The 22,901-nt window shown below is 45.1% G+C and overlaps 1 protein-coding gene across 2 annotated transcripts in view; it reads right to left on the bottom strand.

The window, feature by feature from the left end:
• The window catches only part of SrpRalpha (signal recognition particle receptor alpha), a 409,651-nt gene that overhangs the window by 105,053 nt on the left and 281,697 nt on the right, over nt 1-22,901 (bottom strand). For both annotated transcript variants that reach the window (XM_080283804.1, XM_080283805.1), the window contains one exon: nt 21,132-21,298. In XM_080283804.1, coding sequence (XP_080139930.1) covers nt 21,132-21,298 — 167 coding nt within the window. The remainder of the gene's footprint in view (nt 1-21,131; nt 21,299-22,901) is intronic.

The raw sequence follows: 22,901 nt of genomic DNA, 5'->3' as shown, positions 1-22,901 counted from the left end.
ATCAGTATGGTATATAGCACAGATATAAAAAGTGTGGTAGGACTCCATATCAATTGGTTTCCTACCCCATTTGAAAAGAAAATATTTCCTACCAATTTTTTTAGCGATGACTATTTATTTAAGGGTAAAGCTTTTGGGCACACTTTTATGGAAACAGACAAGCAGTGACAAAAAGCAGAACTTTATTAGTGAAGTTTATGCAAAAGTGACAATCTCAAAGTGGACTCCAATGGAACTGGGTAAATTTGTGAGCCACTCCCGCCTTTGTTCTCCAAGCCGTTTTTCTGTCATTGTGCATAATTTTTGGAGGGAATTGTTTCTGCTCATCGTCCTTGCATCAAGCGTTGAGCCTCTGAATCATTGCAGTACCTTGTTCTGCAGCATCATTTAAACTTCAATTTTTTACAAAATTGTTGAGGTTGGAGGCGTAAATGTCTTCAGGGACCTCCTGCTAAACTCCAGCCTTAGCAGCCAGCCACCCTAGCCTTTCCTTTGTTCAGATGGTCACAAATCTGATTAGGGTGTCTGCCAGCAATGCTGAAATTTTTCCCTCCAGCCTCTTCAGACACTTTCTGGCTGGCTGGTGAAGGTTTTCCAGCATACAGTAGACCCTTGTTATCTGCAGATTTTGCATCCACGGATTTAAGTTTCCGTGGAGCAATCTTGAACAAATGGTTCAGTGGTATGGTAATACATAAAATCATCAGTACGATAGCTCCAGCTTAAACAGCAAGCATCCGGTTGCTGGCGAGCAAGTCACAGGTAAACAAGCTTGTCTACTCCCCACCCAAACCTGCTCACAACTCGATCACAAGGGTGGTGGTGACTGATAACCTAACTACCTACTGATTTAACCTAACCTAACCTAACCTGGGCTCCAGCTGGGAAACTGGGAAACGAAATCCATGATAGAGTACATTGAGTATGTTTCATCCATTATGCTGGAAACAATCGTAGGTACAGCTTAAGGAATGTTGTGATAATAAGGGAGAAAATCTTTCAGCAGAAGATAATTTACCACCCTCAAAATACAGTAATCCCTGTAATATCCGGACACCCATTTTCCGGACATCCCCAATAACCGGACAGTTTCATCCTGGGATCCAATATTCCCAAAATGGGCCAAAAACCGCAAAAAATTCGAATAAAATCTGACTTTTTTCCCAACCGTAATTTGAAATTCCCACGTGGCGTCGAACAGCTGTTACACCCCTTCCTTCCTCCTTCCTATTGGCCCACATTTGGTAATGAATCAGAATAATACAATACCAAACGGATTTTTCACATGTATGAGGACTTGGTAATGGCAACTTGGAATGTAAGAGGAGCGAATGATGAGGTGAAAGAGAGAGAGAGAGAGAGATTGTCCAGGTGCTTGAAGGTGCGAAAGTGGATGTATGTGGAATAACTGAAACAAAATGGAAAGGAGAAAGTGTGAGAATGGGAGTATGGATGGGATATATGTACAGGCGTAGGTGAGAATGAGAGGGCAAAGGAAGGAGTATGTATAGTTGTGAGTAAAAGATGGAAGAATAGCATAAGACAGTGCAGATCACTTGGGTCAAGGATTGTGTGGGTAAGGTTGAAAGTTGGAATACAAATGTGGGTGATTGTGTGTGTGTATGCGCCAAAGCAAGATCGTGCTAGCAGAGTGAGAGACGAGTTCTGGACAAATGTGGAGGTGTGCATGGAAAAGTTTGGAAGGAATGAGAGAGTGTTTTTGATCGGTGATATGAATGGTAAAGTAGGGAATGTGAAGGTGGATGGAATAGTTGGTGAGTGGGGTGCGCCTGCTGAGATAGATGAGAATGGCAGTGCGTTAGCGGACATTTGTGCTGGGAGGGGGTTGGTGATAGCCAATACCCTCTTCAGGCATAAAATGATCCACAGGTATACATGGCGAGTGTTGAGAAGGGTGGGTGGTGAACTGAATGAAAGGAAGGTAATGATTGATTATGTGTGTGTGGTTGAAAGGATGCGAAGATGTGTAATGGATGCAAGAGCTTACGGAGGTTGGGGGAGTGGACTTTCTGACCACTACTTGGTGGTGGCCAGAATTAGGATCCATGTAAGATGAAGAAAAAGAAGAAGGGAAAAACGAGAGGAAGGAGTAGTTGCAAGGAGAGTGGAAAGGTTACAAGAGGATGAGAAAAAGGCAGAGTATAAGAGAGAAGTGGAGTAACGATTGGGCAAATATGAATTGGAGCAGATGGGGGACATGGAAGGTGTGTGCAGGATATTTACAGAAGAAATATGTGCAGCATGTGATGTGGTGTGTGGGAGGAAGAGAAGACAGAGGGGTGTGCAAGGAACAGCGTGGTGGACTGAAGAGGTGAGACAGGCTGTGGCACAAAAGAAGAAAGCATACAATGAATGGATGAGAAATAGGGGAGTGGAAGAAGTTGAGAGGCGGAAGAGAGAGTTATATGTAGAAAGAAAGAGGTGAAAACATTAGTAAGAGAGAGTAAGAAGAGAGTGGATGAGGAATTTGGAAGGAATTTGAGTGTAAAGTGGAGGGACTGTAAGAAGATGTTCTGGAAAGAGGTGAAGAGAGTAAGACAGGGTGGAAGTGAGGTTAGCAGGGGAGTGAAAGATAAAAATGGTAGATTACTAGTGGAGACGGGAGAAAAAGTGAGATGGAGAGAACACTTTAAGGAATTGTTGAACATACAAGATGGAAGTAATGCGAGTATAAGTGGCTGGGGAATGGCTGGGAGAAGGAGGGAGGTGAGAAGACAGGAAGAAATCAGTAGGATAGAAGTTGTGGAAGCAATGAAGAAAGTTAAATTGGGGAAAGTCCCAGGAATTAATGGAGTGTGTGGTGAAATGCTGAAGCATGGGAGAGAGATAGTAGTAGAATGGATGTGGAAGATGTGTAGATTGGTCTGGGAGGAAAGTAGAGTCCAGAGGATTGGAAGTCAGGTATAATTATTCCCTTGTACAAAGGAAAAGGGGAAAAAGAAGTGTGTGGTAATCATAGGGGCATTTGTCTTCTTAGTATAATAGGAAAAGTGTATGGTAGGATACTTATTGAAAGAGTTAGAGAAAGAACAGAGGAATTAGTTGGAGAAGTACAGGGAGGTTTTAGGAAAGGAAGAGGTTGTGTAGATCAGATATTCATTCTTAGATCTTTAGTGGAAAAGTTTCTAGAGAAGCGAAAGAAGTTGTATGTGGCTTTCATGGATTTGGAGAAAGCATATGACAGGGTGGATAGACTAGGAGTGTGGAAAGTGTTAAGAATATATGGAGTAGATGGGAAGGTGTTGCATGCTATGAAGAGTATGTATGATGGTGCTATGGCTGCAGTGTGTGTGGATGGTGAACTAAGTGAATTTTTCTCTTTGAAGGTTGGGTTGAAACAGGGATGTGTCATGTCTCCATGGTTGTTCAATCTGTACATGGATGGGGTAATAAAAGAGGTGCAAGGTAGGGTAGTGGATGTTGGAGTGGCACTGGTGAGAGAGGATAGTGTTTGGAAACTCCCTGTACTGTTGTTTGCAGATGATACTGTGTTGTTGAGTGAAGACGAAGGAGAGCTGCAAGGCTTGGTGGTTGAGTTTGGGAGACTGTGTAAGAAACGGAATCTAAAGGTGAATGTTGGGAAGAGTAAAGTGATGGTCTTTGAGAGAGGTGAAGTCAGTGAATGTAGAGCAAGGTTGGATGGTGAGGAATTGGAAAATGTGAGTACATTTAAGTACTTGGGTAGTGTGATGAGCATGGATGGAGGTCTGGAGGGTGAAGTGTTTGAAAGGGTACAGCAGGGAAGAAAGGTTGCTGGTTCTTTGAAAGCAGTGATAAGAAACAGGGAAGTGAGCATGGAAGTGAAAAAGTTACTACATGACAGTACTGTATTGTGATACCAACTCTGACGTATGGAAGTGAAGCTTGGACGTTGTCGGAAGGACACAAGTCAAGAGTGAGAACAGTGGAAATGAGTTATTTAAAACGAGCCTGTGGAGTCACATGGAGAGACAGGCTGACGAATGAGGATATAAAGGAGCATTGTGGTGTGGATGTGGATGTGACAGGAAGCATTATGAGGAACACACTGAGGTGGTTTGGCCATGTGGAGAGGATGGAGGGTGAAAGACTGACGAAGAGAGTGTATGTGAGTGAGGTGGAGGGGGGAAGAGGGAGGAGGAGGCCAAGGATGAGATGGAGGGATGGGGTGGAGAGGTATATGAGAGAGGGGGGGGGGGGTGAGTTGGGAGCAGGGCAGTGAAATGGCAGGGGACAGGGCGATGTAGAGGCGATTTGTTTGTGGCCACCCCAAACGGAATTGAGGCGTCTGGCAATAGATAGATAGATAGATGAGGATACACAGGATGGAGATGGTGGATTGTTTGCTCTCTCTGATTAATCTGGTAGCCTATATACCTTGATAATAATCAACATGCTGTTAATTATAAGAAGAGTGATTTCATGTATTTCCAATTGTGTATATAATTAGTGAAGAATAGATGCTAGCTTTATGAATTTGGTAAGGAAAGTTAAAAATTGTAATGAAAATTGAGGAGTTTGGTAATGTGGCCATTGCGATCTGGCAACTCTGTTACCCTGCCATCATCAACAGTCACAGCCTAACTCCGATCGAGAGCAGATGCTTATAGCAATGCAAGCTACAGGTGCTCGTTTTTTGTGAATAAACAGTGAATAAACTGCAATACCTGGCCACTAGAACACACGGGAATTTACAGTGTTGTGCAGTGTTAAGAAATTAGAATTTTGAGTGCAAAGGATTAACCCTTTCCGGTCTCAAATAGGTCCCAAGGTCACGTTTGAGAGAGACATTTTTTTTTTTAAAGTCAGGGTTTGCAAATAAAGAAAAAAATATCATATTCATGCACAGGGAAATAATACACATCTGCCTATAAAACATTAGAGCTCTACTCACTATACAAGTGCAGCAAAAATTATGGGAAGTTGCATAGCAAGTGGTGTGTGGTAGCGTGGTGAGTATTGCCGTCTCGGTGGGTAGGTAATTTCTTGGTGCATAGGCGACATGATTACATTGTTTGTTTGCATGTTTTTTCCATTAAAAAAAAAAAAAAAAAAAAAAAAAAAAAAAATGCACTAATATATGTACATTATATCTCACGTGATTTGTGAATGATTCTTGAGATGTTTTCTTTACAAAAAATAAACTAAACAGTTACAAGATCCATATAAAACTATCACTTACTAGTTACTACTGACATTGATTTTACTTTGCTCTTATTTTGCTTAGTACTGTCCAAGGTGTGGATATGTGAAGTGACCAGGTCAGTCATATGTATCGTAACACATGTATGTAAACCATGTATTGTATATACCACATATACAGTATTTACCCATGCCTCATATACCCTTATAACCATATAACCATTTCTACTTCTCCTTTGTCAAGCCTACATACCCTGCAGTCGTGGCAACCCTGTAATTGCATATGACAACACTGTAAGCCCACCAACGCACGTATGTTGGCTGATCACCACACCAGTGATCTCTTGGTAGGCGGTGGGGCAAGGTCCACACTTTGCCTCACTGTCGTGCCTGTCTGTCCTGTCAATAAACCCAGAGATTAAAAGAACCTACAAACTTTACTTCAGTCCTTCAGTGACAGTGGATGTGCCTACAAACTTTACTTCAGTCCTTCAGTGACAGTGGATGTGCCTACAAACTTTACTTCAGTCCTTCAGTGACAGTGGATGTGCAGTGAGTATGCACATGGCGCAGTGATATTGTGAAAACCCTGGGTTTAAGGTGGGCAACCAAGATCGGATCTGACAACGTCATCTTTCCTTCATTCACAAGGATAATATACTCCCTCCAGCTCTAAGTGCTTCAGTGTAGTGTTGTGTGGTAGTGGGATACTCTCAGTGAAGTGTTGCAGTGGCCTGTGTGCAGTGTGGTGTCAGTGCTGTGAAGTGTTATGTGCAGTGTTAGTGTGCACATGGTGTCGGCGGGTTACGCCTTTTGCCGGGTGTCCCCATTCACCTCTTCCCAGAAAGAGCAGCAGCCAGACGTCCACTCGCTTGCATGTCTGGGGGCCAACTGCCGCCTGGCGCCTGCCCACACACGCACACAGCCACACCACCCATAAACTCTTCATTTGCTGAGATAATTCTGCTTTCTTTTACGTGGTGTTATTAATTCCTGTGTTTGTCACATCTCTCAGGCCAGCACCATGGAATTTTCGCTTTTTCAAGAGGATTCTGACGACACCTCACAAGACAGCAGCCCACACCCCACGGGCTCAGAACAACCCAACCCCACGGGTAACCCCACGAGTCCCCTCACAGCAGGCCAGCGGTCCCCACGGATGCCGCAACTTACGCCCAACTACACGACAAGTACACCTCCGAGTTCTGACTTTCTACACCTGTTACAGTATTTTGAAGAAGCCAGACTTGCTGCGGATTTCAGAGCTGAAGAAAAACGAAGAGAGGACGAGCTCAAACGCCATGAGGAAGAAAGAAGATGGAAACAAGAAGAAGCGGAACGTCGACAGGCCGACTCGGAGCGTTTTCTTCAAATGATGCAAATTTTCCAAGCTTCTAATCAGGTCTTGCTTGCAGTTCACGCACCTAGCCAGCTTAATTATCCAGCTCAAGCTCTTCACACGCCCACACTGAACCCTACGGCCCACCCTTTCGCCCCACATTCAACCCCAGCGACGTGTTCAGCTCCCACCATCAGGATTTCTACGACTCCTACGTCTACTACATCGCCGATTACGACGCCTACAGCCCCTCAGGCGCTGCCTCAGGCAACAGTCACGCCTCCTGCGAGCAAACCTATGGCTCACAGCCCTCCAGCACTCCAAGCGGACGCCAGTTACCAGGTTTTTTGGCAGTGGCGACGCTGTTGGGCAGACTTTTCCATGATGATCGATCTCCCCAAGCTTTCACAGGAGAAGCAACTCATACAGCTATGGATGTCGATATCCCTAGACCAGAGGTACAGCGGATCCTGGAACACACTTTGGGAAAATCTCCGGATACTACTCTCTCTGTTGACGAAGTTCTCGACGCCCTCCAAGACTTCTTCAAAGGTCAACGCAACGAGGTATTACGTCGCTGGGCACTTCTTTGCTGCCGTCAAGCGAAGGGGGAAGACTTCGGAAAATTTTACGTGAGACTCAAGAGCTATGCTGAGGAGGTTGACCTCTGTCCAGGCCACTCTGTTACGTGCGCCGAAACCCAATTAAAGATGGTTATCCTTATGGGTGTCCGGGACGAGGAACTTGACCGAAAGTTAATTTCCCTCGACACCAGTGTTTCTCTGCAAGATGTTGCCAACTGTTGCAGATCCTACGAAGCCACCCGGACCACAGCATCAGCCATTCACACCTCACCTAGCCAGATGTGTGCGGTTTCCTCCTACAAGAAGCAAACACGACAGGAGAAAACCAAGAGAACATTAACTTCAGGTCAAGAAGGAAACTCTACACCACAGCAGTCTTCTGGCCAGCCTTGTCCCTCTTGCGGCCGCAAACATGGCCCCTCCAACTGCCCCGCCAGTGAAGCCACCTGTTCCAACTGCGGGCGCAAGGTCACTGGACCAAGAGAGAGAAGTGTCCTGCCAAAGCAGCCCAGTGCAGGTACTGCAAGAAGATGGGTCACTACGATAAGTGCTGCCGCTTCAAGATGACTTCTTCTGCCACGCCAGCGTCAACCCCCACCCACAAGCGCAGTCAAAGCCTGCCTTCGTGCGGCTGACGTCACGCCTCCAGATTCCAGCTCTCCCAGACCCATCTGTGTCCAAGTCGTTCATGGTAACACGTCTTCCCAGCTACACATGTTACCGGACACAGGTGTGGATGTCACCGTCATCAGAGAACAACATCTCACTGCCCTAGACGTACCGAGGAGCAGTCTCCAGAGTGTACCCACCACCGCTACCCTCACAGCTGACGGCACGGAGATGTCACCTGCCCTTGGGTGTTTCACGGTGACTTTGAGGCTTGGCAGGCAGTCTTGCAAAGCCAAGATTCAAGTTCACAAGGATATTCTGACGCCTCTTCTGTCCTACAGTCACTGCAAGGCGTTGGCCATCATCCCTCAAGAGTTTCCAAAGCCCATTCGGCACGTGCAGCACATCAACCGCTGCACTCAGTTGCCAACTTCTGACACCACATCCCCAGCAGCTGCCAAGGACTACTTCCTCAAGGAGTTTAGTGACGTCCTGGTGTCTAAGGAGGACCTCAAAAACGCCCCCTCAAGGCCATGACGGGTCCGCCCATGCGAATCCACCTGAAGGAGGGTGCTGTCCCTTTTGCTGTACACACCCCTCACCGCATTCCTCTAGCGTTCCAGCAGCAGGTCAAGGACAAACTCTAGTCACTAGTCCGCCAAGGCATCATCAAGCCTGCCAGAGACAAACCGTCCGAATGGTGCCACCTGCTAGTCGTGGTCCCAAAGGACGTGGGTGTAAGGCTCACTGTGGACCTCACGAAGCTAAATTGTCAAGTTGCACGCCCCACACACCCCGCCCCTTCGCCTCTCGACGCCGTCCGCAGTGTCAGCACCTCATCCCGCTTCTTCACCACCATGGACGCCCTTCACGGCTACTGGCAGCTCGAATTAGCGGAGGAGGACCAGTACCTGACCACCTTCATAACACCTTATGGACGCTTCATGCACTGCCGCGGCCACATGGGATTCTCCACCACTGGTGATGAGTATTGCCTTCGCGGTGACACAGCGCTCCAGGGTGTGGAAAATTGCGTCAAGGTCATCAACGACGTTCTTCTTTACGATGAGGACCTGCCCACTCACCTCCAGCGGGTCCACCAGACCCTTACCAGGTGCCGCGAGTTCGGCATCACCATGAACAAAGACAAATTCTACGTGGCAGAGCCCTCAGTTCATTTCTGCGGATACAACATTTCATCTACAGGCATCTCAGCGGACGAGAACCAAATCAGTACCATCCAGGACTTCCCGACACCTGCCAATATCACTGACCTCCGCTCCTTTATGAGCCTTGTTAACCAGCTTTCGGACTTCACACCCGACATTGCAGCTGCCGCCCAGCCCCTTCGTCCTCTACTCAGCCCGAAACGCTCTTTCACCTGGACCCCGGATCACGATGAGGCCTTCTGTCAAGTCAACAGCCTGCTTCTCCAGCCTCCCGTCTTGGCACACTTCAACCCCGCCTTCCCAGTGATCCTCCAGATGGATGCCTCACGACTCAACAGCATAGGATACGCCCTTCTACAAGACCATGGCCAAGGGAGGACCTGTCTGGTTCAGTGTGGCTCCCGGTTTCTCATGGACGCAGGAACGCGCTCTGCCACAATTGAATTGGAGTTACTCGCCGCTGTATTGGCCATGTCCAAATGTAGGCACTACTTGGTTGGCCTACCCTCCTTCACTTTGATGACGGATCATCGCCCCTTGATCCCCATTCTCAACAGTTATACCCTCGAAGCGGTGGAAAACCCACGACTTCAATGCCTCAAAGAGAAAGTCTCACAGTACGTCTTCACAGCTGTCTGGCGCCCCGGCAAGGATCTCTCGATCCCAGATGCCCTATCGCGTGCCCCAGTGGGCCGTCCTGCCCCTGAAGACGAGACTCTGTGCTCGGAAGCAGCCACACACCTGAGGAACATTGTCAACACCGTCGTCAACGAGGATTCTCAAGAGTCAAAGCACCAAGACGCCGACCGGAACATTCAAGACCTTTGAGACGCCGCCCGGATCGACCCAGACTACACACGCCTCCTCGACTGCATCACATCAGGCTTTCCATCACATCGGTATGCGCTACACTCTTCACTACTCCCGTATTGGAAACTCCGCGACAACATCTTTGCAGATGGAGAATTGGTCCTCTACAACCAACGTATAGTCGTCCCCAAAGCCCTCCGACACCGCACCCTTGCTCGACTCCACGACAGTCACTGTGGTGCGGAAGCGACAAATCGCAGGGCACGTCAAACTGTCTTCTGGCCTGGCATAGAAGCAGACATCAAGAGCACCGTCCAAGCCTGCGAACCATGCCAGACCCTTCAACCCAGCCATCAACAGGAACCGCTTCTGTCGGATGATGCCCCCTCCAGACCTTTCGAGTCAGTCTCCGCGGACTTCTTCACTGTCGCTGGAAAATCCTTCCCCGTCATCGTGGACCGCCTATCTGGATGGCTCTCCATCGTCCCCTGTGGGCCCGACACATCTACATCTCGCACAATCAGGATGTTCTGTCGCTATTTTAGAGAAGTTGGTGTCCCCATCCACCTCCGGACAGACGGCGGACCCCAGTTCACCAGCTCCGAATTCAAGTCATTCAAACCACGTGGTATCATCGCCACATTGCCCCCAGTCAAATGGCCATGCTGAGGCGGCTGTCAAATTGGCCAAGTACCTGATCATGAAGACAGCACCCACAGGAAATTTAGACACCAAGGACTTTGACCACGGCCTCCTGGAGCTGCGTAACACACCCACCGCTGCAGGAAGGTCCCCTGCCCAGGTGCTATACGGCCATCCACTACGTTCGTGCATCCCCACCCACTCTGCATCCTTCTCCAAGGAATGGCAGGAACGCACAGAAGATTGCGACCGCCGAGCCGCTGCCCGTGCTGGCCAAGTCACTGACCAGTATAATTAGCACGCACGCCCCCTTCCCAGGTTGAGTGTCGGCGACCACGTCCGCATCCAGAATACAGACACTCACCGCTGGGACAAGGTTGGGGTCGTCATGGGCTGCGGCAAGAACTGGGATAACGAGGTGCGGCTCCCAAGTGGCCGGGTGTGGTGGCGTAATTGCCGCTTTTTACGTCCCATACCGGATCCCAGTGCTGACCCCCTCCCCCACATCCCTGTGGTCCCTTGTTCGGATGAGAAATCCAAAGAAGTAGAGACCCCCCAATGCCCCATGCAGATCTCAAAGGCTCAGAAAAAACACCGCTTGAGACACTGCTACAAGCACAAAGGGGGGAGGGAGGTGTGGATATGTGAAGTGACCAGGTCAGTCATATGTATCGTAACACATGTATGTAAACCATGTATTGTATATACCACATATATTTACCCATGCCTCATGTACCCTTATAACCATATAACTATTTCTACTTCTCCTTTGTAAAGCCTACATACTCTGCAGTCGTGGCAACCCTGTAATTGCATATGACAACACTGTAAGCCCACCAACGCATGTATGTTGGCTGATCACCACACCAGTGATCTCTTGGTAGGCGGTGGGGCAAGGTCCACACTTTGTCTCGCTGTCGCGCCTGTCTGTCCTGTCAATAAACCCAGAGATTAAAAGAACCTACAAACTTTACTTCAGTCCTTCAGTGACAGTGGACGTGCAGTGAGTATGCACACAAGGCTGTGGGGGTGAGGACATGGGGATAAGCCTACGAGCTTGCCTTTTTTATGTACGTACGTTTAGTTTATTGTTGCTAACTATATCGTCCTGTGTACTTACAGGAAGCAGTAGAGACAGTGATCAAATATTTATAATTTCTCAAAATTGACGGTGTTATAAGTATAACCAGGAAATGTGAGAAACTCATGAAATATAAATCAGAAAAAAGTATGGAGACACTAACAATCATTTGTCAATGAAAAATGCAACACTCGCTGCACATGTATGTCTGCCTAGTAACAAATAAATGCATGGTAAATGTATAAAAGGCTATAGCCAACAACCTTAGAAACCTAAAATCATAAATCTGTAATTATTCTCCTTCAGTCAGACACTCTAACGCCCAGGAAATGAATAAATATTGAGACATACAACGCGGTAATCTCTTGCTTGCCTGTGATGCGGCACTATGTGTATAGGTGGGAGGCAAGGGGTGGGGGATTGGAGGGAGAGTGGAGGGTGGAGGGTGGGAGGTAGAGGGGTGGGGGATTGGTGGGAGGTAGGAGGGTGGAGGAAGTAGGGGGTGGGGGATTGGAGGGAAAGTGGAGGGTGGGAGGTAGAGGGGTGGGGAATCGGTGGGAGGTAGGGGGCTGGAGGAAGGGGGATATGAAAAGGAGGAGGGAACTGAGAGCTATGTATCCTCCAGAGCAGTAAAAATATGTTGGAGTGGCCCTGGTGAGAGAGGATAGTGTTTGGAAACTCCCTGTACTGTTGTTTGCACATGATACTGTGTTGTTGAGTGAAGACAAAGGGGAGCTCCAAGGCTTGGTGGATGAGTCTGAGAGTGTGTGTAAGAAACGGAATCTAAAGGTGAATGTAGGGAAGAGTAAAGTGATGGTCTTTGAGAGAGGTGAAGTCAGTGAATGTATAGCGAGGTTGGATGGTGAGAAATTGGAAAATGTGAGCACGTTTAAGTACTTGGGTAGTGTGATAAGTAAGGATGGAGGTTTGGAGGGTGAAGTGCTTGAAAGGGTACAGCAGGGAAGAAAGGTTGCTGGTTCTTTGAAAGCAGTGATAAGAAACAGGGAAGTGAGCATGGAAGTGAAAAAGTTACTACATGACAGTATTGTGATACCAACTCTAACGTACGGAAGTGAAGCTTGGACGTTGTTGGAAGGTCACAAGTCAAGAGTGAGAGCAGTGGAAATGAGTTATTTAAGAGGAGCCTGTGGAGTCACATGGAGAGACAGGCTGACGAATGAGGATATAAAGAAGCGTTGTGGTGTTGATGTGGATGTGATAGGAAGCATTATGAGGAACACACTGAGGTGGTTTGGCCATGTGGAGAGGATGGAGGGTGAAAGACTGACGAAGAGAGTGTATGTGAGTGAGGTGGAGGGGGGAAGAGAGAGGGGGAGGCCGAGGATGAGATGGAGGGATGGGGTGGAGAGGTATATGAGAGAGAGGGGGGTGAGTTGGGAGCAGGGCAGTGAAATGGCGGGGGACAGGGCGACTTGGAGGCGATTTGTTTGTGGCCACCCCAAATGGGATTGAGGCATCTGGCAATAGATAGATAGATAGAATATTCTTTTGCTAAATGAACTGTCTGATACCAAAATAGTAAAAAATATTGCCAGATCAACAGTATAATAAAACCAGTATGTGCAGCCCAACCCCCCACCATGATTAGCTCTTCCCAGACTGTTTAAACTAAAATATTGTGATCTGCACATGCCTGGTGGAAGCAGAGGGATCTGGGGAGCAGCTCGTATCCTCATTTCGTTCACCAGCCTCAAGCAACAGTTTTCATTCATGCCTAAATATGCCGCCACGGGAGTGGCTAGGAGACCCCTATCGGGAAAGCCACTATAGTGGCCAGGAGACCTGAAAGGGTTAACTGTGGACTGCAAACTGGCAGTTCAAACCAGTCCAGGAGCCTGGGACTTATTTTAAGTACCGAGAATGTTTAATATTGTATAAACTCACCTCTAAAACCTCATTTTATGGTTCTTTTGCATTTATTTCAGTCGTTTATGTTCCTTATTGATGTGATTTGGGTCTTAAATAGGGGCAATGCATGTCCAGAGGGAGTTGTATAGGTGTTTTTCTGAGTTAGGGTCCATAAGTACAAGTCCAGGAGGCTGGGGCCCAATATCCGGACAGGATCACTATCCAGACATGCCTTTGGCTCTATTACATCGGATATTGGAGGGGTTACTGTAGTCAAAAATACAGAAGACAAACTAGAGGAATGTGAATTTAATTGGTAAAGTCTTTAGGCTGTATGCTTACACAAAAAACTATGGGTTTCACAATTTTAGGAGACAAAATGGAACAAAAATGTTTGCTGATTTAAAAAAATTACACTTTCAACCCACATGTTCTCATAGGTTAGCATTCAGTTCCACATTCTTCATTCGGTAGCACTCTTCCCAAAATATTTTGGACTAACTGAGCACAGTTATTTCTGCTCCTTATAGTTTATGTACATTTACTGCTCATTCTATTGTTCGTTTCCACGTGTATGTGTGAAAGAGAGAGGCCTGATACAAACAATAATGTACTCCATTATCCCTTTCATAGATACTGACCTTGAACAACACCTTACTGTACCGGTGTCAGTGATGCTGAGTTAGGGCGTGCTATAAAAAACTGCGAGCAATTATGGTAAGGAAACGAAGGTCACTGATACATTTACATGACCCTACTCTACCATCCCAAGCAGTCAGGCATTCACAGTTCACTTCATCCCAAATGTTTTTGCCGATGTTTACATGTTAATGTAACACGCATCCTAATTTTATCAGTTCCTTCATGAATCATAGCAAATCACAGGATGAGTTTGGGGGGGGGGGGGGAAACAGGTGTACCAGATGAGTCTTTTCAAATCTGTAAGAAATTGATTTTAGAACTTTGAAAAAATGGTCCCGAGGCCGACCACAAGAGCATGCAAATTTCTGAACTCACAGCCATTGAGGGGGCTAAACATACTGCTTTACATTAAGCAGTAAAAGCACCTTACTAAATCAGTTCTTCCTGATAGTCTGTTATATTTTTCTGATTATTTCTCGGTTGGTAAATGAGGTTTCTTGTTAAATCTGTTTCCCCATTGTTTTTAGCTGTTCTGGTGTGACAACTCTTATTTGTTTTGTTAACGTAATGGCGGAAAGGATTGTTCTAAGTGTTTAAACCTGGCCTAACCTAGCTTAACTGCACCTAATATTTTAACCTAACCTAACCTAACCTCCAGTTGGGAAACTAGGAAACGAAATCCACCTTCGAGCACATTCAGTTTCTTCACGGCACTGGAAACAATCGTAGGTACGGCTTCAGGAAATTCACGATAATACCAGGGAGGAAAAAAACACCAGTCAGTTTGCTACTTACGTCGTCGTTGCCCTTCTCGTGCTTACAACTCGACTGTATTTTCATTATTTAAGTGAAAAATGACTCCCAAAAAACGAGTAAAGGATAAAAGCAATCCATCTATGCCAAAGACAAAGCATAAGGTGTTATCATTAGCAGAGAAAATAGAGATTTTAGATTTGCTGAAAAGTGAAATGTCATTGGCTGAAGCCAGGTGCTTATGTGGAAATAAAATGCCATTTTGTGACGAGTATCCGCCGAATTTGCCTTCCGCGGGGGTCTCTGGAACCTAAAACCCAGCGGATAACAAAGACCTACTGTACTCTGCCTGGTCTCCAGTTCAAGTCTCTTGTTGAAGAAGCCCAGAGAGATGGCCTCCTTTCTGAAATACTAGAGGTGACATCGAAAGGCCTTCTCAGCCACTGGTGCCACCTCTTGGTCTGGGTAGTTGAGGAGGGCCTTGAGAATGTCCAGACTGTCTTGGAAGCCCTGGTTGGCATGATAGTTTCATGCCAATACAGTACTTGATGTAGATAAATCAGGAAAATTTCACCACTCTCATTATTCCGTGGCCTGCAAATCAATCTGGTGTGCAAAGTGCATAATCTTGCGATTACAGATAGCCCTGACCATTTATCTTGCTTGATGGTATGCACCTGGGGCTCATAATCTGACACCAACTCACTCCTGGACTTCATCCTTAAATTACAGAAGGCAGAGTCTTAGCGGCTCTTCCTAGTCCTCACATGGATGACAGTTGCAGAGAACGCTGTCGATGTATTCCATAACGAAAATGTGGCAAACAGGCGTGACCTCAAAATACACTTCAATTTTTTGAGAGATTTTTGCTTAAACATTTATGGGGAGAGTGAATCACAGCCACAAGTGATATGAACAAACTGTACAATATTTCCAAATATGAAACATCTTATTCACACGTGGATTGCGCAATTACCTTTTTTTATCCCACCCCGTGGTGCACAAAAAATGAAGAAAAGCAAGTTTTTTTTTTTAAGTTTTGTTCATTATAAACTTGAAGATAAACATCCAGGGCATCATCTGGTGAAAAAGAATAATATCTCTCTCTCTGTCTTTGCGTAGGGCCAGGCGTAAGTTTACATAGGAGAGTAGTGAAAAAATGAATTGAAAAAAAAAAAAAAAAAAAATTCTGTTTATTATAAACTTGAAGATAAACATCCAGGGCATCATCTGGTGGAAAGAAAAAAAATCTCTCTCTCTTCATCTTTGCGCTGCGCCATGCGTAAGTTTGCATAGGGGTGGAGTAGTTAGCGGTGATGCATGGTCAGCACAGGCTGAGCTATGGCTTGCAATGCAATGCTACCCAGCCTAAGCTGTGGCTCGCAATCCACAGCTTAAACACCCATTCAAACAATTTGATATCTCTAACTACCAACTGAGCACAGCAATCTCCATAAATCAAGTCTTATCCAAGATCACTGAATGAGGACAAAACAAGTCTCAATTAATGCAAAAAAAAAAACAAATACGTAAAAACTCACTATAACAGACTAACTGGGGCCCAATCCATTCCCAAAAAAGCAAAATTCCAATAAAATAAAAATCTGGACTTCCCCCTGCTAACTCTGACTTTTTCCAATATATCTGACATTAGTCTGGATCGCACCAACAGTTTTTAAACTGTTTTCACTACCATTGCAGTACTGTACTGTATTATACATTCACTACAATAATCAAATGGTATAATATATATAATAATAGTGTACTTTACACTAATAAACATGTCTTCTGTTTATCTTATTACAGTGAACACAGCTGAAGTGGTCAGGCAATCCGGACCTCTTCTGGCTTTCTCGGACTTCTTCCGATATTTAAGAATTCAGTCTGGTAGGTCCTCAATTCCGATAAAAGCGAATTCTGGTATATTGAAGTCTGCTGTATCGATGTTTTACCGTATACATAATTTACTAATAGACAGGTATTGCCCAATTCCTATAATACAGTACCTTCAATGCAAAGAATATGCCTATCTCAAACGTACTGAAATACCCAGAGCTATGCTTAACAATACCCTTGGTTGGATATTTTAGCATGTGATCCAACATGTCTCACATTGGATCACTTGCTAAAACCATCTCAAAGAAACTAGGATTATTATACAGAAATTGTAATTTCTTCACTGATGAGCAGTTAGGTATAATTTACCAGAGTCACGTTCACTCTCAGCTGGAATATTACTCACCCTTGTGGAGTAGATATGGAGATGTTGCACTAAAACAACTGGACAGAGTTCAGAACAAAGTTATAAAAATAATTCATAATTCAGCAATTATAAATGAAGTATCCCCCAGACAAATATGATGGAATGCATTATTTAGAGAGCCCCAGGAACTGATGGCGTGCGTGGTGAAATGCTGAAGCATGGGGGAGAGATAGTAATACAATGGATGTGGAAGATGATGTGTAGATTGGCCTGGGAGGAAGGTAGGGTCCCAGAGGATTGGATGTCAGGTATAATTATTACCTGGACAAAGGAAAAGGGGAAAAAGTATGTGGTAATCATAGGGGCATTTGTCTTCTTAGTGTAATAAGAAAAGTATATGGTAGGTTATTTATTGACAGAGTTAGGGAATTAACAGGAATTAGCTGGAGAAGAACTGGGAGGTTTTAGGAAAGGAAGTGGCTGTGTAGATCAGATATTTATTCTTAGATCTTTAGTGGAATTGTTTCGAGAGAAGGAAAAGAAGTTGTATGCAGCCTTCATGGAGTTGGAGAAAGCATATGACAGGGTGGATAAAGGATTGTGGAGACTATTAAGAATATATGCAATAGATGGGAAGTTGCTGAAGGCCGTGAAAAGTATGTATGAAGGTGCTAAGCCTGCAGTGCGTGTGGATAGTGAACTGAGCGAATTTTTCTATTTGAAGGTTGGATTGAAACAAGGATGTCATGTCTCCACAGTTGTTCAATCTGTATATGGATGGGGTTATAAAAGAGATACAAGGTAGGGCAGTGGATGTTGGAGCAGCCCTAGTGAGAGAGAGCAGTGTTTGGAAACTCCCTGTACTGTTGTCTGCAGATGATACTGTGTTGTTAAGTGAAGACAAAGGGAAGCTGCAAGGCTTGGTGGATGAGTTTGGAAGTGTGTGTTGGGAACGGAATCTAAAGGTGAATGTAGGGAAGAGTTAAGTGATGGCCTACGAGAGAAGTGAAGTCAACTAATGTACAGCAAGACTGGATGGGGAGGAAATGGAGAATGTGAGTGTGTTTAATACTTGGGTAGTGTGATGAGTAAGGATGGAAGTTTAGAGGGTGAAGTGCTTGAAAGGGTGCAGCAGGGAAGAAAAGTTGCTGGTTCCTTGAAAGCTGTGATAAAAAACAGGGAAGTGAGTATGGAAGTGAAAAAGCTACTACATGACAGTATTGTGATACAAACTCTAACGTATGGAAGTGATGCTTGGACCTTGTTGGAGGGACAGAAGTCAAGAATAAGAGCAGTGGAAATGAGTTGAGAGGAGCATGAGGAGTCACATGGAGAGACAGACTGACAACAAAATGAGTGTTGTGGTGTGGATGTGATAGGAAGCGTTAGGAGAAACTGAGGTGGTTTGGCCATGTGGAGAGGATGGAGAGTGAGAGACTGATAAGAGTGTATGTGAGTGAGGTGGAGGGGGGGAGAGGGAGGGGGAGACCAAGGATGAGATGGAGGGATGGAGTGGAGAGGTATATGAGAGAGAGGGGTGTGAGCTGGGTGCAGGGCAGTGAAATGGCGGGGGATAGAGCGCCATGGAGGTGATTTGTTTTTGGCCACCCCTTACAGGATTAACCCCTTCTTTACCGACCCCTCCCACCAATGTAAACATTACATTTACCCCCCATACCGACCTGATAGCTCCCACTCCCGTAGTGTGAGGGGTAGTGTATATTTTTTGCCATGTTGAAACTATTCACTCTTTTTTATTTGTTTGTATACTGATGATCACATAAACCCAGCATGATGTTGGTAATAAAAAAATATTATAAAATAAATCATTAAAGGTACAGTATATAAGTTTACACATCTTATGCTAGAGTTCTGTTACCCAGGTAACTACTGTACAAACTGGCTTGAAAAAAATGTCCTGCACAGATGGATGGTTTATTTATTTACCTTGTAAGCTGAGCATGAAGTGTGTGGACACACGAGATGGTGATGGCGACCTTGACCCATTTGTTGCCGAGAGTGCAGCGACACAAAGCTCACTACTAATTTCCTCCTCCTCCACACTCACATCAACTTCGCTATCATTTTTAGGACCACAGTCATCTACCGACACATCAGACACTGCTGCATCATCATCTGATACATCTAAATAAGTATCCTCATGAGGAATAAACTCGTCACTCTCGGAATCTGCCAGAGATGCCATGACAGAAAAATATCCTATACACCCTCTCTCGTGGTAAAGTGCATGGTAACTGACTCTCTCAGGCAGGCCAAGGAGTGTAAATTTTGCTGTGTGTCAGCAGAAAATATAGTACGATATCTGTAGTAGAAATCATAAATAAAATAATGATTGGTCTAAAAGAGGTTACATCACAGATGAGTGAGCAAGCCACTGGTACCACAGCAACTCAGTCATGACGTATCTTATGATGTCAGAATTTGTCAGAACTTCGTCACAGTCTTTGTCGTCAAAACACAGAGCTGTTGCTAACACGAGGTCCTCAGAAACAGTCTTACCGAGCTACCCTGAGGCCCATAAGCTGCCACTCATTAGAGGGTGTACCAGCGTACCATGGTAGCGGTTCCGGTGTCTCACGGGTGTTTACTGGCGATGTATGGGGGTACATCAAAACACATTTTCGGTAAAGAAGGGGTTAAGGCATCTGGCAATAGATAGATAGATACAGTAGGATCTCACCAATAACATCTAATTGGTGCCAGAAAAACGCCATTATTAGCGAAAACGTTATTTGCGTGACATTAAAATACATGTATAAAGGGTTTATTGGTGCTGCCACTCCAGGACTTTTATCCACTTTTCCCACCTGGAGCCCTCCTATCACTACTTTTTTTTAGCTGAAACAATAAGATTAGTTATTAAATCATCATGAGCAACATAAAACTCACCTTAAAGACGTTATGAGGTGTTTGGTATAATGATTGTTTCGAGGCCTGCGCATGGACGCTACTGCATCGTACCCCCTGACCCCTCGCTGGCCTCGTCCCCACTCCTGCCTCTCACACCAGTGTCATCCACTTCCATCAACACTTCATCAAACCCCATAAAGTCAAAATCTTCAGGAAAGTCTCCAGTGTCATCATCTACTCAACCCTTCTCTGATGTTCTTCCTCAGCTGGCTAGCTTTGTGGAAGAATGGGAGAGATGAGTGACTGAAGCGATGAGTGACTGATGGCAGGCATTCCCTCAATCGTGGTACTGTCTCTGGTATTTTCTTGAAATCTGATTTACAAGTCCAATCATTAGTCATTTATTCTGATGGCTGCTTTCTCTCTGTCTCAACAGACTTGAGTTGTGGCTGGAGTGCCAACCAGGCATGTTTAATGGTTGCCAATGTTGTATTATTCCAGGCATTGACGAAGAAATTTACGGCCTGTTGAATGTTATATTTCTTCCAGAATGCAATAACAGTCATTATGTTGGGGGATGCAGGTATGCCAGGTGGAGCAGGTGAATCACGTGGGGCTGTGAAGGTGGAGGGGGAGGCAGATGTATGAGTCAGGTAGGGCAGTGGAGGAGGAGGGGACGGCGGTGGGCGAGTCAGGGGAGGTGGCAAGGGGAGGACCCGCCATCTCCTCCTCATTATTGCTCACATTTTCGGTGATTTTCTTCATCTTTTCTTGTTTGTCTGTTTCATTCCTCATCTTTTTATGGACATATTTGCAGTATAACAACTTGGCATTCATGAAATAACCGTTATTCAAGTGAATCCAAACGTTATTAAAGAAACTGGGTATCTATTCTAACTTACCGTTATTGCCGAAAATGTTATTGGTGAGATCCTACTGTAGATACTTTTATGGCTAAGGCTCAGAAAAACTTGCATCCATTGTGCCACTTCCCCATGCTTTCCCCCATGCTACACGGGCATCTGGCAGTGCCCACACCTTTGCTGTCACACTGCCATATTGCAGAACTTCTGCCAATCCAAACTCATTTATTCCCAGAATTGCTTCTCTTTGGAACCAACTTCTGATTAGTTTCCTCCCAACCTTCAACATCCAGCAGTTTAAGTCTAACTGTTAGAGATTTTTTATGAAAAGAGGACATACACCAGATTACAACACCTGTAATCTGGTGTATGGAACATTTTTAAAATTTAACATGCATTTCCTTCCTCTGTTCATCTCCTGGAAAAAAAAAAAAAAAAGGACAATGGTGGCTTCTTTATCACCACCACCATTATTGAGCTTACCTTTCTCAAAGCTTGTCCTCATATTCACTTCCCCTTTACACCCCTTCTTAATACTCATATCTTCCACTCACCTTCCCTTCAAGCTTCTTTCCAACTGACTGGCAAAGCTTGTTTGCAATCTCAGCAGCCACATTCTTTCCAATGAGGTGGTCTCGTAGCTTTTCCAGAACTGGGCTGACATCACCCTCAGTCAGTGTCTTTCCACCCACCAGGCCACGAAACATTGAGAACATGCCTCCTGTAACATAACAAAATCAAGACTAACCTTACAACCCTTCATATGGCGTGAGAGTTACCAACATTCACAAAGATATACTGTATGGCTTAATCTTCACTGCTGATCTGTTTTTAATTCATATACATATACACAGACACAACACCAATTTTTCAGCATCAGATGGTATGGTATCTCTTTTTATCCAGGCAAATATACAAGAGGGCACTTGAAATTCACGCACCCATCAGACTAGTTTACTGGGCGGCCACAGATAGTGTTGAGAATAGCGTGTACTCACTTGGACTGCTTACACTGCATGTCATGATGGTGATCCCTGTATTTTGTATGATTATCTCATTTTACCTCCAGTTAACCCAAGCTATGACACCTAAGAAAGATGCAAGTGTCAGTGGTAGTGTCAGGTGGTGGATGAATCGGTAGAGAGGTGGCCTGCAGTCCTAATGGACCCAGGATCAAATCCCGGCTGGGGCAGGGAACAGTTTAAGGATTTGAATTTCCTAAAAAGCAGACTCTCCTGATTTACCAGATGACCTGCCAACATGTCATAAAAATACCCCCGCTAATATCAATACACCAGTCCTGTATGAGACAGCCCTAGCACATATTCAACATGGATGGATGGTGCTAGCACCGAAGTGATGACATGTGGAGGTGTAGAAGGACTACTGGGCCTTGGGATAGGTCACTGCCCCCCAAGAAATAGGTCCTGAAGCCTTTGCCTAGAGTCGGATATGTATTTAAAAAAAAAAAAAAAAAAAAAAAAAAAAGTTCCAATACAATCAAACCACCTTGATCATGGTTAATTGGTCCCCCAAACTACCACAATGACGAAGCCCATCAATAACTAAATAAAGCAATGAACGGCAATAAATGGTGATTGGTTCAGGGCATACAAGTTTACACACATTTTTTTGCCTAACACAGTACCTGAACAAAATCTCCTAAAAAGAGTGGAGGGACTGGATCGACAATGTTTACACCGATTCTGCTACTCTCAATTGTAAACCAGACAACCCTTTCTTTTATATTTCTCCAAACTTTGTGAGCCTGAGGCTGGATTCATTAATGTGTTCATATGGTGAGGCACCTAACTTAAATCTGGTAACTCAGACTGTGCACTATTAAGGCACCGTAACACACACTGCAGCTTGTTATTCACAACCATTTTCAATGGCACCTTACCCAGTTCATAAACTGCATGCACCTCGAGTCTGCTGCACCAGATGACTTTCTGTCCAGCCAGTTGCAGACGCTCTTACGAGTGGACCTTTGACACAATCAACCAATCATAGGGCTTGCTCTCATTAGCTGTCTGGCTCTATAATGTTAACACAAAGTTTGTCTGTCCACTAAGGCAGGACAGAACACAACTATCTCATTATTCATATAAGCCAATGGCAAACATGAAGAGGAAAAGAAATACTCTCAACCCATGAGAACTTGCCTAAAGATGTCCCAGCTTTTCCTGTGATGAACTAATAAACTGTGATGACACAAGGGAATGATTTTTTTTTTTTTTTTTTTTTACGTTATTTTCTTTTGGTGCCAGGTCCAATCAGTGCCACCAGTTACCCTTGGAAATATGCTTACTTGACTAATTCAT

This window comes from Coenobita brevimanus, chromosome 98 (assembly GCF_032717465.1).
Source record: "Coenobita brevimanus isolate Jiangsu-jjx chromosome 98, ASM3271746v2, whole genome shotgun sequence".
Lineage (NCBI taxonomy): Eukaryota > Metazoa > Arthropoda > Malacostraca > Decapoda > Coenobitidae > Coenobita > Coenobita brevimanus.
This window is presented reverse-complemented; position numbering and strand designations above follow the sequence as displayed.